Source organism: Macrotis lagotis, chromosome X, assembly GCF_037893015.1.
Source record: "Macrotis lagotis isolate mMagLag1 chromosome X, bilby.v1.9.chrom.fasta, whole genome shotgun sequence".
Lineage (NCBI taxonomy): Eukaryota > Metazoa > Chordata > Mammalia > Peramelemorphia > Peramelidae > Macrotis > Macrotis lagotis.
The window spans coordinates 622,535,051-622,554,076 of record NC_133666.1 but is presented as its reverse complement, the minus strand read 5'-3'; the positions used below and the strand labels follow the sequence as shown (position 1 = coordinate 622,554,076).

Below are 19,026 nucleotides of genomic sequence, written 5' to 3'. Positions count from 1 at the left end.
ACTCCGAAGGACTTGAGATGAAAATATTATTCATCCCCAGAGAAAGATCTGAAAGCTTTCAGAATACAGATTGAAGCATACCTTTTTTTAAAACTTTTTTTTCATTGAGTTTTCTTTTTTATGGATAGAGCAATCTGTTTTCTTTCATAACATGAATATTAAGGATATGCATGACTATACATTTATAATCTATATTAAACTGCTGTTTTTAAAATTAAGGGAGCAGAAGAGGGAAGAAGGGAGGAAATTTAAAACTCAAAGTTTTAAAAAAGAAAGTTTAAAACTACTTTTAAATGTACCTGGGAAAGTAAAATGCTAAATCAAATAATTTAAAAAGAAACAAAAAATATCACTTTGTTATTTGGAGGAAAGACTGAAGTGAGGGACAAGAGTTATAAGAAGAAGACTAACCAGCAGGATTGTCCTGGTATCCTGGAGATTATTAGGGCTTGCTCTAGGGACTGGCTTTGTCAGAGGAGAGAGAAGAGATTATATAGGACAGACATAACAGAGGTTATGAACAGAACATAGACAAGCCTTGGCAACAAACCAGATAAGTTGGTAGGTAGAGAAAGAAGAAGAGGATGAAACTTAGGAGCAGTGTAGTACCTTAGAGAGTTAAGGGATTTTAGGAAAAGGTAAGGATTTGGGGGCAAAGATAATGAATTAAATTTTAGAGAAATCAAGATTGACATGTCTAGAAGACATACACATTCCAGATGTCCAATAGACAAATGGAGATGAGGGACTGGGGGGGGTGAACTGGTTAGGGCTGGATAAGTAGATTTGAGAATCATGCACATGACCATTGAATCCACTGGAGTTGATGAGTTCATCAAGTAAAATCATTCAAAGGAAAAAAGAAAGATCAAGATCTTTGAACAGGAATTTGTGGATGCCCATAATTATTTGACATGGCCTAAATTAAGATGTAACAATTGAATTGAGAATGAACTTTCTCAAAGGTAAGAGGAGAACCAAGAAAGAGTGTAGCTAAAAATGAAAAAAATAGTGTCAAAATGAAGAATGGAGTGATAGTATCAAAAGCTGCGGAGAAGTCAATCAGGAGGAGGATTGAATAAAAAAATCTTTAGATTTGTCCATGGAAAGGGAAATAGTAACTTTAAAATAAGTAGTTTCATTAATTCAGAAGTCAGAAATATAGAGGTAAATATGTTGAGGCACCTCTTGTAGATGACTTTATCAAAGATGTTAGCAACAAAAGGAAGGGGGGATATGGAACAATTAATAATAGGGATGAACAGATCAAGAAAGAGGATGGAGAGACATGAGTACATTTGTAGGCTACTGTTGGGAAGTGGCTAATGGACAGGAAAATATTGAAGACAAGTGAGAAAATGGTGATCAGAGGGGGTAATTCACTGGAGAAGACAGGATGGAATGGGATCATTTGTGCATGAAGAGGAGTTGACTTTGCAAAGAAGAAGTCCACTTTATTCCGAGATAGGAGTTAAGGAGGAGATAATAGCAAAAAGCAATTGAGTGAGTTGATAAGGAGGGGAGAAGAATGGGAAGAAAATTAAATTTTAGAAAAATCAAGATTGAGATGTCTAGAAGACATACACATTTCAGGTGTCCAATAGACAAATGGAGTCTCTCTTTGACTTCCCCAATCTATATTCCTTCTAGTTCAGTCTGAGTCAGATTCACTGCCTCATCCTGTCTCATACTCTCAAGCTTCCCACCAAGTTCATTTTTATGAGTCTCCCTTTTCCTTTCATCCTCTTCTCTTGCACCAGCCTCAACTCAGAATTTGTACCCCTTAGTTTGTCCCTCGGTAGTTGGCTGAAAACATAAATCTGTCTATCTTCGAATTAAATGCAGACTCATTTAGAAATTACCTTATAGTCAGGTCCAGGCAGTGGTTGGGTGCTCTGATGGAATCTTTGTTGGAAGAAATATTTTAGAAGAAAATAAATAGGAATTATATCTATAACTACCAAAAAAACAATTGATCCCCAAAATTTCCAGTCTTTCCAAAGTGATGTTTCATCAAAAAGAATCCCTGTATATGAGAAAGGAATTATGCATGAGATAATGTTGAGGAGAAACAAGGTATCCCATCCAGCTGTCCTGGGGTAGAAGAGTTGGAACTTTCTCTGGTCCTTTGGTGGCCCTGGATTCTTTGGCCTCTTCATATGGGATACAAATGTACCACACTCTTTTTTAGTTAATTTGTACTCAGAAGGCTACCAAGACTCTCTTCTTTAGGTAAGATCATAGAAGAGGGTAGGGAAACCTAGAACTCACATAGTAACTAGCCACACTTAGAAGAGAGAGGAGACCAGAAAATTTGGATGTTTGTTTTTATTAAAGATTGAAGGAAAATTCAAGGTCTGGATTGCAAAGAACATGGATCACACATGGATCAGAATGGTGCAATCATTGGAGTCCAATAAGGATTCTGGGTAGTACATGGTTTAATGAGTTTCCAGGTGAGGGATTGAGGAGCAAACACAGATCAGATGGGATTAGGATTGCACAAGGACTGAGGGGACAGTTAATTCTAAATTTCTTAGACCACAAACTGGTGCTTTATTAGGATCCAGTGATTTGATCACATTACTGCCCACCCATCTCACCTTCTTACCTCTACATCTGTGCCGTATCCACAAAAAAAAAATGGACAATTCAATTTCCAATGTAAAAGTCAGAACTAAAAGTCCACTAATCTCACCCATCCAAGGTCTTGATCTGTGAAAATAGACTGACAGAAATCCCCAACCTTGAGAGCGTGATTATGATCATGTTTTCTCAGTTGCCCCCTCCCCAAAGCAAAGTTCAAGTATAACCTGGTTGTTCTCATGGATGTAGCATCCTTAGCAGCTGTACCTCATCTAGGACAATTATGAAACATAATACCTATGGCTAAAGTTAAATTTTATAGGTCTGATCACTTTTCCATCATACCCTCAGGAATTCCTACTCCTTAATAAAAAGTGTTCCTTCATTTTAAACTCCTTAGATTTCCTTAACCTGCAATAATACATAATTTTTTTTATTTTAGACCTTTCTACCTCTTATTCATTCCATCTTCTTCCACTCAGTGAAACCTGGCTGCCCCTCAGAAATACTTTATTCTTTGGATGACCTTTCCAATATTTGTTGTACTTTCCCTCATGTCCCCCAACACACTAGTCTTTGAGAGGGACTCAGAAAGCTATTCATTTCCATTGCCACTGGAAAGACTCCAACTCTGTTGTTATCACTCAGCAATCCTCTTTCCTTTAAGGCTCACTCCATCTAAATATACAACCAAATTAGTAGACAGACCTTTGACCTCCAAATAATTCTTCCTTTCTCAATGAGAAACTATCTGGCTCAAAATATTTCTCTCCTCTCCAAATCTTTTCATACAAGAACATTCCTATTTCTGTATTGATATTCTTTCTAACACATTCCTTCAAAAACTCAGTCTCTTAATCTCCTCAAGTCCTTTATTAGCAGTTAGATAGTAATTCAATAGGATAGTAACACTACTGAATCTCCTGACACCCAAAATTTTCTACTCATTCTATTCTTTCCCTATGCCTCATTCCTTCAAAACCTAATCTTTTTCTTCACCAGGATCTTTTCACCTCTTAATACTTTTTTCCATACTACCTCCCCTGAAATGCCATCATTTCCTCTGTTCCTAATAATGATTTTAGAGTTAACCAATTTAAATATTATATTATTGTCTTATCCCCAGAGTACAATTCTTTTTCAAACTGCCAAAAAATTCTCTTTTCAAGTGTACTATCAGTCTTGCAGGCACAAAAATTCAAGATTAAACTTTACAACCTGATCCCACATTTGGAATCCTATTCAACATGGCTTCAAACATTCTAAGACCTATTCTAATCACCTTCTTATGTTCTTCCCCATCCATTTTTCCAACTCCATGCTTTTGCATGGAGTTACTTTTGTCTTCAGTGCACTCACTCCTAAATTTTACCTCTTGGAATCCCTAGGGTTTTATTTTTTTTTCCACTTATCAACTCAACTGCCATCTATTTGGATGATATCTAAAAGATGTTAGGACTACTTCTCCCTAATAATTTTGTATTTCTTATTCAGACTTAGAAATGCAGTTTGTCTCCCCTGAGAGAATGTAAATTCCTTCAAAGCAAGGATTTTCCTCTTGATCTTGTATCCCCAAGAACTACTATAGTGACTAGTACACTGTACTTCTTTCTTGATTGATTCATGTACATTCTAGGCAAACAATACTAGTGTTTGCCTTTCCTCCTCGTCTGGTCCTCTCCCCTTTCCTTGCTTTACTCCCAAGGCAAGAATTATCTTTAACAAACCCACAATTCTACTTAAGTTCATTTTTTCAAGACCCTTCTAAGGATCACCTCCTTACTGAAGCCTTTCTTGATCCCTTCCTATCAACAGGTAAAACTGATTTCTTCCTCTTCAGATTTGTCACAGTATTTTACCCAGATCTTCCCTTTGTACTTGGTTTAGTTTTATATCCATGACTCACTCTCAGAGAGATTTTTAGATCTATGAGGACAAGTACAAGTTACTAAATTAAACAGGGCATTACCAGATTATGAAAATGTCAACTTCTTTCTTCAGTCCATACTACAAAGCAAGATGTTAGCCAGTTCACAAAAATGCTGGTTAATTTAAAGTTTTTCAGTTGCTTTGAAAATCAAAGATGATCTTCATTTAGACTGTTACTTACTTATCTACAAAGCAACAGGATTCATGACTGAAGGGGAGGGAGAAGATAGTTAGGTTTTTTTAATCCATAAAACTTAGTACAATGTTTTGCATACACTAAATTGATCAACATATAATGAATAAATGGTTGAGGAAAGAAAGCTCTGAATAGCAGGACTACCTTCTCTCAGAAGTGCCCAGAAAAATATAGAGTAGTGGATGGGATGGGGGTGGGGGGAAATTCAGATAGTCACATAACAACAAAGGTAGATGGGAGGAGCAGGGCTCCATGGGTGGACAATGAAAAATATGGAATATAGAGTATCTGTGAGGGACAAAGGATAACCCTTGGCAAGAGAATAAGGACTAGGTAAAATGCTCCCAAGACTAGGCAAAGTCCTTTCCTTACCCCATTTTCCACTCATAATTACCTTGGAATGACAGCACGTAAGATAAAAATATTACCACCAATATAAATCCAAAACTACCAAGGATGAAATAGTATGTTGGTGGCAACATCTGTGACATATTTTCTTCACCTAAAATAAAATTACACATAAGAGTCAGGGTCAAAGTAGTACTGTATCAGTTCTTGCACCATCTTCCCTCTCTACCTGCCATCTTCACACCCCAACATGAGCAGAGGGTAAGACTATCTCTAAGATCAAATTCTGGGCCCTTCTGGCCCTTGGAGCTCCCTGATACAGTTTTGCATTCCACAAGAGACATTCCTAATAACAATACCATGCCTATATCCCCTTTCTCCATCCCATGATCAGTTTTAGCCCCAACTATTTATAAGATACATCATTTGGCTGCATTAATTATTCTGGAGACTGAAGACCAATTTTTTTGAACTTTTGGATTGTTCTTATACTCACAAGACCTTACAGTTGGAAGGGAACTCACATCTTATTAAACAAACACTTGCATCAGACTCTGCCTTGAAATTATCTATAAGTGATTATCTAGCCTTTGCTTAAAGTCACAGAGGGAGGGTTTGCTAATAAATTCCTTTGGGGCTCTCTTTCAATTTGGCATTATCCCAATTATTTGTCTTTTTTCCCCATATTTCAAGCCAAAATTTACTCTTCCGAACTTAGTGCTCAAAGAGGACAAGATGATATGAAACCCAGTTTCTATGGAGCTCTCAGTGGGAAAAGGGACCTTGAATTCTCTTTCATTAAAAGACAGCTTGAAACTGAGAAGACATGGACTTTAATCTCTAGTGTACACATTTTTACTGTTTTCAGGTAAAGAGTTTTTGAGGTGCCTATGAACTTTTAGACTTCATAAGACATGAGCAGAGCATCTAGGACCTGGGGGTCCTTCCAAGCATTTGCTTATAGCCAGACAGTAAAAATCAAAGTGCCAAGAAAGAATTCAGTACAGTAGAAGTATAGAGGTAGATTCATCTATTCATAGATTAAGCCACATTTGCAAGTCTATTTGGTTGGATCAGTCTTATGTAGAAGCTTCCATTGATATGAGCCTATTCTTCCTACAATCCCCAAGGACTGAGATAGTTATAGAAACAAAGTATGCTTCAAGGAGGAAATATTTGTAATGCTGTTCTTGCAACATTTAGTAAATATCCCTGTGAAAAAGCTGATGTAATTTGTTAAATAGAACTCGGAAGCTAATCACTGGCAGTTAATGAAGGAGACAAAATACAGTGGTGATTCTGAATGCCGTTAGAGAAAATTATTCATCAAATTAATCCTGTTCTTCTAAGAGAAGATGTAGCCACTCTCATTCTGGAAGACTAAGTTGAGAAAATCACTATTTATTTTTCCTATGAACATAGATATAAACCTAAAAGAGACAAACAAGGCTCTCAAGTCCAACCCTCTCCTATTATAGATGAAGAAACTGAGGAATAAAAAAGCAAAGTAATCTGTTCAGATTTACATAGACAGCAAAAAAGGAAAAGGTATTAAACTTCCTTCATTTGTGTCTTGGAAACAAAATTAGATAACAATGGGTAAAAACTCCAGAGAAGATGATTTAAACTTGATGTCAGCAAAAAATTCTTAATAGCTCAATTTATCCATTAGTAGGAAGGGTCCAGTCCCACAGGGAGGCAGAATGTCTTTTCAAAAGAGAAAAAGTCTTTAAGCTAAGGCTAGAGGTTCTATAAGATGCAACAAACATTCATTAATGATCCAAACATCTATTGCATCCATGTATAAGGCACAAGGCTAGGGACCAAGGATGCAGGTCAAATAAAAATTGGAACCTGCAGGACATGTAGAAAGAAGTTTCTTGTTCAGAAAGATGTTTTAGAATGTGATCTTTGGGTTTCCTTCCAACTTGACAGTCCTGTGATTCTGTTAACAACAGTTCTAGGAAGATATCTCTCCTCCCCACACACAAGTGCATAAACATGTGCAGTCCAGGCTCAAGCTCCTCACCCAAGACTTTCAGCTCCATATCAGCTTCCTCTTGGAAGGAATCATCATCAAAGAGACATCTGTACCTTCCTGCATCCAAGAGTCTCACGGCCCTGATCTTCAGGATGACATTCCCATTTGTGATACCATCTTTTACCAGTTCTGTCCTCCCTTGGTAATCAGGGTCCTGGTCATCAAACAGATCCTCCCCATCTCGATAGAGATGAACCAGTCGAGTAGATTGCAACCAAGCTACCTCCATGTTCTCAGCACTCTGAGGTGGGGACAAGTAGCATAATAACTCTACCTCTCCTCCCATTGAGGTCTGGATGGGTTTTTCAGGTCCAATCACCAAGAACTGTCCTGTTCAATTAGGCAGAAAGAAGAGACAGAGGGTTAGAGAAAAGAATAGTAGAAGATGGGAGGATATAGAAGGTTTATTCAAGAAGGACATGAAGGGCAGAACACTAAAATTGAATGGTGTGGAAGAAAATTGGAGTGTAAGGGAAAATTGCTAAGGAAACAAATAATGGAGGGAACAGCATATCAGGAAAATAAGTAGAACATAGGAGAGAGAGAAAAGGGAAAGTTAAGAAAATCTCCAGAAGAGACTAGGAGAGAATGAGGGAATGATTTGGGAAGGTAATTAGTTGGAATCAGTTCTTTATATGTTCAACCCTTAAGGTTTAGAACTCAGGTCCTAGCCCCTGAGTTTCAAAGAGAAGCAAATACTCCTACCTGAGACCAATGTTAAATTCTTGACAAGGAGGATGAAGGCAACCACAAAATTACAGAGAAAGTAGCCTGAGAGGTTGAAAATCTCCATCACACCTGGGAGAGGACACAGGAAAGGAGGAAATATTAGTGATTGATGTGAATTTGGTCATATAATGGTAAATGACTATGACAGAGTGAGTAGGAACATTGTGACAAGAAAAAAGGAAATCAATGACTAATTGTGATCAATATCTCTGCCGGGAACCCAGAAAGTCTATTACTGATAAGAACATTATGAAAAGGATATAGGAAATCTTCAGCACAAAGATTTTCAATGACCACTATCAATCCCATTCGAGGCTGCCTGCCTATGACACTTCACCCCAAAGAATATCTAAATAATATTCTATTAGTCTTGGACCCAGAATCAATCCTGTTGCCATATTCTTCTTTCCAGATCCTTCACCAGTGCTTCATAGGATTTTCTTATTTCAAATTTGGACCTCTTCTCTGGACTCCTCCAGGTCACACTTTCCCTACTCTTGCCTGCTCTGAGATAACCCTCCCGAATCTCATAGGACTGGAACTCTCACCTGCTATAACACTGGACTTAAAGAAAAGAAATGAATCATCTGTCTGTCTCAGCAGATCTCTCTCTAGTCATTGATATTTTTTCAGTGATTAGTATAGTACCACCCTCTCTCTCTCTCCAATCTAGTGATTCAGAAACCCTATCTGTCAATACACACACACACACACACACACACACACACACACACACACACACACACACACACACACACACACACACACACACACACACACACTCTTCTTCATCTCTTACTTCTGACTAACTTCTTATTGTCTTTATCCTTAACCCTAAATGTCCTACCCCAGATCTACCAGTTCTTTCAATTATGCTCTGTAGAATGCTTGCTCCATACTTAATGAACCTTTTTCTCTCCCTCCTTTTATTTTCTAGTTTTCATTAAAATTTGACTCATTTCTGTGGTACCATTTCCCTAGTCACCACTGATTAGTTTTAAGGTCACTCATGCCCCCTGCACTGATGGACATGTTGAAAACTCTGAGTCCAAACGAAAGGTCAAGGGAATCTCCATCATTTCAGGATGTATACACTTCCACTGGAAATAATAGCATAGGTTTACACTATCCTTGCTCACATTTGAAAGATAAGCACAAGTATCATCTGACTTGTGTTTTATAACCTCAGATGAAAGAGGTGTTGCACCTACTCACTATTAACATATCTTTCATTAGAGAGAGAAAAACTAAAGAATACCTCCCCATTAGCTAAGACTGCAATTCAAAAAAAATCTGTGAAAGAAAACACAATATGATGTAAATATATATTGTTCAGACATTCAATTATGAAAAAGAGTTCTGTTGAGAAACCTTGGAATTCTGGGGACTTACAAGTTAGCTGACTCATGGAAGACTAACCCATATTAAGTTGTTGAGAGACTGGTCAGTTTACTGTTTTATAGAATAGCCCCAGAAAATAGAGAAATACCTATCAAGATTCTTCACCGTAACTTCCTATTTCCCACAGGAAATTGAACTTTCAGTGAAGAAGTGAAGACAAATGATGAACATTCAGTGAACAATGATCAAAAGGGATCATCCTCTAGTGTTACAACAAGTGTGTGACCAAATTTTGGGAAATGAGTGGAATATGATGTTCCTTATAAAGATTATATGTACTACTAAAGAGCAAGAGTATTGAACCCCAAGGACAATGCTTTCTAGGGAAGAACTGCTACTATAGAGACTTCTAAGATACAGATATACCCCACAATCTATCAACACTAACAGTCAACCTGTCCCTGCTGTTAGTCAAAGTATAGACAAACAAGTCTATAATGATCCTGATGATCAGTCATCTACTAACTCAAGTATAGAGGTAAAAGGACTAACCATTCAGAAGAAAATAGACCACCAGACAAATCAGGAGACTTAATTTACAGGAGTACCTAAAAATGGTCATACTTCTTGAGATAAGAATACTAAAGATTACCCATGAGATGTGTGTCTTGCATATAATTGTATATGTTTATTGCTACACTTGTAGATTTCTACATATTTGAATATGCAAGTTTGTTATTTAGCTGTTCTATTCATGTACCTACTGGTTGTCATTCTTTATTTACATATATGCCAATTTTATCAATATTATTTGTAGCAATAACAATAACAACCTTATAGATAGCTGTTTTCAACATGTCCATCAGTGCAGGGGGCATGAGTGACCTTAAAACTAGTAAATGGTGACTAGTCAAATGGTACCACAGAAATGAGTAAAATTTTAAGATAAAAAATAAAAATGTCAAAAGGCCCTGAAATGTGAAAGTAGAGGCTATAAGGTACAAGGACAGAGAATAGGCCAGTTTAACTTCATGGTAAAGTGACTAGAGAATAAAAGAATATCAGGGTAGAAACATGTCTGATTATGAAGGACAATTCAATGCCATATAAAGGATCTGATACTGTCCTTACCCAATAGTCCACTCAAAAATAACCTTCTAGCACACTTAAGATCATTAGTTTGATGAACTTGAGAAAGAGGTTATAAGGAACAAAAAAATCACCTCTACAACACTGTTAAAAAGGAACTATCCAAAATTTGCCTGAATATTTCATGGAAGAGAACTTATCTCCAGAGCAGCCTATATCACCCTCAAATAGCTCTAATTGGGAAGAAATGTCTTCCTTTCATTGACTAAACTGAAATCTGTTTCTGCATCTTTTCCCAGTGCTCATAATTCTGAACCTCTTGGCTTGGGACTGAACATATATTTTCATTTCTTTCCTTCATGGAAGGGTAAAAATTAATTCATCTCAATAAATAGTTTTCACATTCATTTACATTTAAAAGCATTTAGTGCTTATTATTTCACAGATACTTTGCAAAATTCTGGGATTATAAATACAGTTCCTGCCCTTAAGGAGATTCCTATTTGTTACCCCCTATTTTTTATAAGGCCACATAGAGAAGAATTTGCAAGGTGTTTGTTTGGCATGGGGCTAGGAAGACTGAACATTTACAGTTCCTGAATCTCTCAGTTCTTCACTAACCCAGTCATTATTCTACATACTTTTAAGCTAACTATGGCCTTCCTGGAATATAATACCCAGAATCAATGATGATGTTCTACACACTGCCACAATGACCCAATCTTTTTACCTTTGGGCACAATGCCTCTCAATGTAAGCAGATTCCATTTGAACTCTATCTTGTGCTTTCTTTCTTTTCTGGTTAATTTATCCCAGAAATTTTGTAAGGTTCAGGGCAGTTCCTCTGGTCCACCTCTTCCCTAAATCCTATCTACTCTTCCCTACCACATTCATTCTATCTCCTTTATCTTTTCCTGTCTGTGTCAGGCTGAAGTTGTCTCCTCCATCTCTACCTTCTCTACCCTATGATCTGATACATGAAAATTGTGGTGGCTAGAACAATCACTCTGGCTTAGGAAATGTACAAACCATGATTTATGTTTGATTTCTGCCAGATTATGCCAGATTGGAAGGGACTTTCTTTCCCTAGGGTCTAGGGACCCAGAAAGTGAAAGAATCAGTATGAGTTAAGGTTGGTTCAGGGGGTGGGGATGGAAGTGGTAGAGGATAAATGAAGCTAAGGATAGAAGACAGACTTACCTCTTAACCTAAGACGAGCTGAGGGATTATGTTGAGTACCTTTGGTGGCTGACTTGTGCAGGGACTCTTAGTTGAGTATCTTCTCTCTTCCAGTCCTGATGTCCAATCTCTTCTCCATTTCTATCTCATTTATATATTGCCCATGACCTCCTCCTTTCCTTCAGGGAAGACAAGACCACACACTTTCTCTCAGAAAGGGAGATACCAACAGATACAAGATCTCATTAGTTTCCACTCCACCTTCTGAAACCTGCTCCACACCTCTGGCATCAGTCTGATGTAATCCCAACAATTCCCACCCCAATACACAAACTTACATACACTCCTTTCAGGGTTTATGTCCTTTGGCTGCTACTCTACATTTTTATGTCTGCCTGATCAAGAAATGATTCATTAGGCAATCAGTTCTTTTTCTATATCCTCAGTTTTTAGCAGGGTGCCTGACATATATTAGATTATTGATAAATTCTTCATGACTTTAACTAAATTGATTACTAATCCAATGATAGCCCTCTTTTCATCTTCTAAACATAGAGAATATTTCATTAAAGAATAAGATGGAGGGAGCGAAGCCAAAATGGCAACAGGAGAGGATCGACTCTTAGGTGCTCTCTCTCAAAACTTATAAACTAAGGACTCTAACTAAATTTTCGAGAGACAGACTCCACAGAGGGATCCAGTGAGGCGGTTCCCTAACCCAAGGTAGCTTGGAAAAGAGCGGAAAGGCTCTGCTCCACAGGGTTGGAGGGGTAGCCTGCCAGAGTGAAGGAACTTCAACCTCCCAGGGGCAGCCCCAGGGTGCTGGGAGCCAAGGCTCACAGCAGCGGGGGCAGTTTACTGACCTATACTCCAGGGAGCACCAAGTAAGTACAACTTGGGGGATGGGGGGGGGCTCTGCCAGAGCGAATTCCAACTCATGAAACCCAGCCCTCAGGGCACTCAGTGAGCAGCTGAATGGGCGAGGCAGCCCAGATCCAGGAACTGGTCGGTAAGGAGGAGCCCCCAGAGCATGAGTGCTGAGCCTAGGGAGGGGAGTGGAGAGAGACTACCTAGATCTGTCCTCTGTCCCTGGAATAGGACTCTAAGGCTCTGACCACATTCAGATCCTGATCACAGTCTAGGACCCCACAGAACTGCAGCCCCCCCCCACCTCAGCCCTGTGGCAGAGAGGTGCACAGACCAGGAGGGAAAACAGGGACTCACACATGGAGATCCTTGTGGGGGGTTGTCCCAATAATACCCAAAAGCTCAGGAAGCACCCCAAAATCAGGCACAGGCTAGAGAAATGAGTAAGCAGAGAAAAAAGAGGAACACCATTGAGAAATACTTTGCCTATGATCCCAAGAAGGATCAAAATAATCAGAAGATGAGGAAATCCAAGCTCCTGTATCTAAAGACTCCAAGAAAAATGGAAATTGAGCTCAGGCTATGACAGAGCTCAAAAAAGATTTTGAAAATCAAGTGAGGGAGATAGAAGAAAAATTGAGAAAGAAATGACAGAGATCCAAGAAAAATATGAAAATGAAGTCAGCAGCTTAGTCAAGGAGATCCAAAAAATGCTGAAGAAATAACATGCTAAAAACCAACATAGGTCAAATGGATAAAACAGTTCAAAAAAAATTATTGAGGAGAAGAATGTTTTAAAAAGCAGAATTGGCCAAATGGAAAGAGATAAGAAAGCTCTCTGAGGAAAACAAATCCTTCAGTTGTAGAATGGAACTGAGGGAGGTTGCTGATTTTATGAGAAATCAGGACCCAATACTTAAAAACCAAAAGAATGAAAAATTAGAAGAAAATGTGAAACATCTCATTGAAAAAACAACTGATATGGAAAACAGATTTGGTAAAAATAATTTAAAAATTATTGGAATACCTGAAAGTCATGACCAGGAAAAGAACCTTGACATCATTTTCAAAGAATTACTACAGAAAATTGCCCTGATATCCTAGAAGCAGAGGGCAAAATAGAGATTGGGAGAATCCACTGATCTCCCCGAGAAAGAGATCCAAAAAAAAAAAAAAAAACAACCCACAGGCATATTATAGCCAAGTTCCATAAATCCCAAGTCAAAGAGAAAATATTAGGGGCAGCTAGATGGTGCAGTGGATAGAGCACCAGCCCTGGAGTCAGGAATACCTGAGTTCAAATCCGACCTCAGACACTTAATAGCTACCTAGCTGTGTGGCCTTGGGCAAGCCACTTAACCCCATTTGCCTTGCAAAAATCTTTAAAAAAGAGAAAATATTATAAGCAGCCAGAAGGACACAATTCAAATATCATGGAGCTGCAGTCAGGATCACACAAGACTTAGCCACAACTAAAATAAAAGCTCATAGGGCTTGGAATATAATATTCTGGAAGGCAAAAGAGCTCAGAATGCAACCAAGAATCAACTACCCAGAAAAACTGAAGTCCTCTTCCAGGGAAAAAGATGGACTTTCAATGAGCCAGGGGAATTTCAAATGTTCCTGTTGGAATGGCCAGAGCTGAACAGAAGGTTTGATCTTCAAATACAGGACTCAGGTGAAGCATAGAGAGTGGAGGAGAAGGGGAAAATATGAGGGACTTAATGATGAGGAACTGCATGTATTCCTGCATAGAAGAATAATCCTGATAATACTCATATGAACCTTCTCATTTAATAGAGTGGGTAGAAGGAACTTTTATAGATGGAGCACAGGAGAGAGCTGAACTTGAAGATATAATGTGGTATAAAAATGAAGTCAATGGCTAAAAGGGAAATGTAATGGGAGAAAGAAAAAAGAGAGGTGGAATAGGCTAAGATACTTAAATATTAAGATATTAAATAGGATATTAAGATATTAAATAAGATATTAAACTAAGATATTAAAATGAGCTATTGCAATGATATGGAAGTGGGGAAGGCAAGTGGGAATGAGGAAATCTTTGCTCTCATCAGAGGTGGCTAGGAGAGGAAACAGCATATATACTCACAATGGGGTATAGACATCTGGAGTAAGAAGGAGGGGGGGAGCAGGGGGAAGGGGTGGGGATGTGAATAAAGGAGGAGAGGATGGACCATGGGGGGAGAGTGGTCAGATATAACACACTTTCTTTTTTACTTCTTGCAAGGGGCTGGGATTGGATGGCCTTTCCAGGACCATAGGGCCGATTAGATGCTGGGCCTAAGGGGTGGTATGTGGACTCGGGGCCTCTTGGCCCCAGGGCTGGGGATCTGTCTGCTGCATCACTCAGCTACCCTACAGCAGAGACAGAGTAAAAGGAGAGAGAATATATAGTATAGTAGTGAAGAAGTACGGATGGAGGGAGTTGCAACCAGCAATGGCAACGGTAGAAAAATATGGAAGTAGCTTTTGTGATGGACTTACCATAAAGAATGTGATTCACCCATGACAGAGATGGAGGTGTTGGAACACAGATTAAAGCACATTTTTATTATTATTATTTTTGGGAGGGGGTTGCAGGGCAAATGAGGCTAGGTGGCTTGCCTGGGGCCACACAGCTGGGTGATTGTTGGGTATCTGAGGCCAGATTTGAACCTAGGTGTTCCTGGCTCCAGGGCTGGTGCTCTGTCCACCACCCAGCTATTATTACTATTTTATTTTATTTGGGGTCTTTTTATTTTTTGGTTTTTGTGGGGCAATGAGGTTGGGGTGGCTTGCCTGGGGTCACACAACTGGGTGATTGTTGGGTGTCTGGGGCTGGATTTGGGCTCAGGTGCCCCTGTCTCCAGGGCAGTGCTCCATCTACTGCGCCACCTGGGCGCACCTACTACTATTATTATTTTTTTAATTTTAATTTTTATTTTAATATTCTTCTCTCTCCTTTACTTTACTGCTCATGTGGGTCAATATCTTTTGGGGGGTAGGAGGTATTATGTTTACTCTTAAACAAGAATATTTTAGTAATGTATTAAAAGACATTATTTGTACAAAAGAATAAATAAATAATTTTTTTAGAAAAAGAATAAGATAGACTATCAGGTGAGAACTCTTTCTTTTATTTTGGTCTGGTAATACAATTTCATCTGCTCAGGGCAAAACTGATATGAAAACTATCCCTGCTAGAGATTAAATGACTTGCCCACAGTCACATAGTTGGTGTGTGTCAAAGGGAAGACTTTCTGAACTCAAGGCTAGCCTCCCAGTCACTAGATCATGATGCCTCTTAGATTGCTTATTATTGCATATTATTGCCTTACTCTTAGATGCATGATTCTACCACTAGCTGATTTATCCCTCTCACTTTCATGTTAAATACTGTGATAAAATCGAAGTCACTAAAATATACTCAACATTACATATTTTAAAACATTTGTCTTAACACAGTAGGGATATCCAATAAGGTTAAAGTGGCGCTTGGCTCCTCTGCATTTGTATTTGGTCATCACTTACCAGGATATGGGCACTCTCCTGGTCTGGTCTCAGGTATCCATCAACCATGAGAGTTACCAGTTACACATGGTTGGAGTCTTTTGTGCCCTGAGACCAGAAAGTTTTATCAAGGAAGATGGGTCAATTACGATTTGTGAAAGAGAGGAAGCTCGATCAGGAAGTTAAGGAAGCTGTACCAGGAAACAACTGGTCCTATCACTCCTACAAAGGAAAGCTAGCAACCCAAAATGAAATATAAATGGATCTGACCATGGGCAAGTAAGTGCATAAGAGATGGATAGGGGGAGGATTCTGGGGAGATAGCAGAATAGGTCAGACAATTCCAAGCTTTGCAGATTTCTTCCAGAAACAAAAGAAAATAGTGCCTCAAGTTGAACATAGAACAGAAAAAATAAACAGTAATTGGGGCAGAACAGTGATTCTTCTGGGACTCCTGAAGATCTGAAGAAAGATTCCAAGGATGGAGGATTGGCCTAAGTGAAATGAAAACACCTCACAAATCCACTGAAACATCAAACAGTGAATCCTGAGGACAGCTGTGTTTGAAGATGATTCCAACTTCAGTCATAGGAATTTTCACCTCCCAGACTACATAGGAAATCAGACATTTGAGTGAGGAAAGACTGAGGGAACCTCTACTAATAAAGGACAATAGGACAAGCTATGCAGCAGAGATTAGGTCCTGGGCTGAATATAGAAGCAGTGGTTTAGGGATGGTACTGGTTGTGAACTCTTACAAGAGAGTTGAGTTCTTGCTTTCAGTTCCAGGTCAGAGACCAGGAGGCAAGTGCATTTCTAGCACAGTATTCTAGAAAGACCATAACTATGACTTGGAAGGGAAAAGGAATGTAAAGCTTGAACACAAGACAAAGTTTAAAGAATAACAGTAAGAAGACCTGAGGCCAGAGTTAACATCCCCCACATCCCAGTATTTGAGGTGATTATAAGAAGAAGCTATCAATTTTTTTTAATGAGCAGGCAAAAGAGCAAGAATTCAACCATAGACAGTTTCTATGGAAATAGAGAGGACTAGAATTCATCTTCTGATGAGTATATTGATGCAATAAAAATCTTTCCTATCCCAATGAGTAACATCAAAAGGTTACTGCCCCAAAAGAATTTGTAGAAGAATTCAAAAAAAGATTTTAAAAATCAAATTGGAAAAATTGAGAAAAACATTTTAAAAATAAGAAAAATCAAAGAAAAAGAAGATTATGCAAGGAAAGACAACCAACTTGAAATGTCAAATCATAATCTTAAGGAAGAAAACAATTTCTTGAAAATTAGAATTAGGAAAAGGAAAAGAAAATATTGCTAGCAGCCAGAAAGAAATAATTCAAGTTTCATGTAGTGATAGCCGGGAAAATACAAGATTTAGTAGCTTCTACCTTAAAAGATTATAGGGAAAACTAAGCATATTCATTCAGAAGAAAAGATGGACATTCAACAAAATAAGGGACTTTCAAACTTTCATGATGAAAATGCCAAAATTGATATACCAAAAATTGATCTTCAAATAAAAGAATTAAGAGGAGCATAAAAAGGTAAGTAGGAAAAAGAAAGCATTAGGGTCTTAATGATGTCAAAATCATACTCCTATATGGTAAGACATTACTGGAAATTTATGAGAACTTTCTCATTATTAGGGCAGGTAGATTATAATGATATAGAGAAAGCACAGATGTGAGTTGAATATGAAAGGATCACATTTAAAAAAATTGAATTAAAGGGGGGAAAAGAGGAATGTACTGAGAGAAATTGAAGGAGAGAGATAGAATTGCTAAACTATCTCACAAAAAAGCAAGAAAAAGAAAGGTTTTACAGAAAAGGGGGGAATAGGAGAGTGAGGGAGATTAAATGAACTTTACTCTCATCAAACTTGGTTAAAAGAGGGAATGAAATATTCAATATGATATAGAAAGCTAATCTAGTACAAAAAGCCAGAGTGGAAGGTGATAAAGGCAGATTAAGGAGGACACTTTTTAAGGAGGACAGAAATAGGATGGAGGGAATTACAGTTAGCAATAGTAACTGTGAAAAATGTTTTTGAAGCTCTCCATTCTGGAGAGCAATTTGGAACTATGCCCAACGGGTTATAAGACTAAATATGCCTATTGACATAGCAAGGCCACTACTAGATCTATATTCCAAAGAATACATGTGAGCAAAGATATTTGCAGTAACTCTCTTTGTTGGCAAGGATGTGGAAATTGAGGGGGTGCCCATCGGTTGCGGAATGTGTTATTATGATGGAATATTATTCTAAGAAATTATTTGCAGGGGGGAAGCTAGGTGGCATAGTGGACAGAGCACTAATCATGAAGTCAGGAGGACCTGGTTCAAATCAGACCTCAGACATTTGATACTAACTACTATGTGACTTTGGGCAACTCACTTAACCCTGCTGCCTTGCCAAAACTAAGAAAAGAAATGATATGCAGGATGTGCCCAGAAAAACTTGGAAAAACTTACATGAGCTGATGCAATATGAAATGTACTATGTACAAAGTAACAATATTTAACATGATCAGCTAGGAATGATCACTTTTCTCAGCAAGTCAATGACCCAAGATAGCTTTGAAGTACTTATTTATGATGAAGAATGCTATTCATCGCCAAAGAAAGAGCTGATAGTTTTCAGAATATTGCTTCTGATTGAAGCATACTTTTTTTAAAACTTTCTTTTTCTTGAGCTTTCTTTTTCAGGGTGTTAGGTAAGAGGGAAGTCTATGTTTTCTTTCACAGCATGACCATTGGGGGAATGTCTTTCATGACTATACTTTTATAATTGACATCAAATTGCATGCTTTGTCATTGAGAAAGGTAATAAGGAAGGGAAAGAATTTGAAACTCAAAATTTTTAAAAAAGAATACTTTAAATTATTTTTACATGTAATTGGGGAAAATACTAAATGAATAAATTTTAAAAGAAAAAATACTTTACTGGAATGGGAAAATGAGTTGTAGGTAGAAGATCAATCAGCAGGCTAATGCAATAGTCCTGGTGTGAGATAATTAGGGTAGATTCCAGGTCGTGGACTTCTCAGAAGAGACAAGAAGTTATATTGGGCAGAAACTGAAATAGACAAACCTTGACAACAAATCAGATATGTTGGTGGTTAGAGGGATGAGAGAGAGGGGAAAAAAAGAAGATGACAGTTAATGTGGCTTAATGATTGGGAGCATGTAA

General features: G+C 38.2%; 1 protein-coding gene across 1 annotated transcript; it reads right to left on the bottom strand.

The window, feature by feature from the left end:
* Positions 1–783: 783 nt before the first annotated feature.
* LOC141500191 (myelin-oligodendrocyte glycoprotein-like) lies at positions 784–11,599 on the bottom strand. The gene is made up of 6 exons (XM_074203180.1): positions 11,460–11,599; positions 7,806–7,898; positions 7,089–7,430; positions 5,106–5,213; positions 2,612–2,728; positions 784–2,026 (listed from the first exon to the last, which is right to left on the bottom strand). Exons 2-6 carry the CDS (start codon positions 7,891–7,893, stop codon positions 1,848–1,850), a joined length of 834 nt encoding a protein of 277 aa, XP_074059281.1. The 5' UTR covers positions 7,894–7,898; positions 11,460–11,599; the 3' UTR covers positions 784–1,847.
* Positions 11,600–19,026: the final 7,427 nt, after the last annotated feature.

What these genes read in the sequence shown, in the direction of transcription:
- LOC141500191 (XM_074203180.1), bottom strand. Translation starts at nt 7,893, where the DNA reads ATGGAGATTTTCAACCTCTCAGGCTACTTTCTCTGTAATTTTGTGGTT. An exon ending in TATGGAGCTGAAAGTCTTGG is followed by an intron (nt 5,214 to 7,088) that starts GTGAGGAGCTTG and finishes ATTTTATTTTAG; the next exon opens with GTGAAGAAAATATGTCACAG. An exon ending in TTACGTGCTGTCATTCCAAG is followed by an intron (nt 2,729 to 5,105) that starts GTAATTATGAGT and finishes GATTTCTGTCAG; the next exon opens with TCTATTTTCACAGATCAAGA.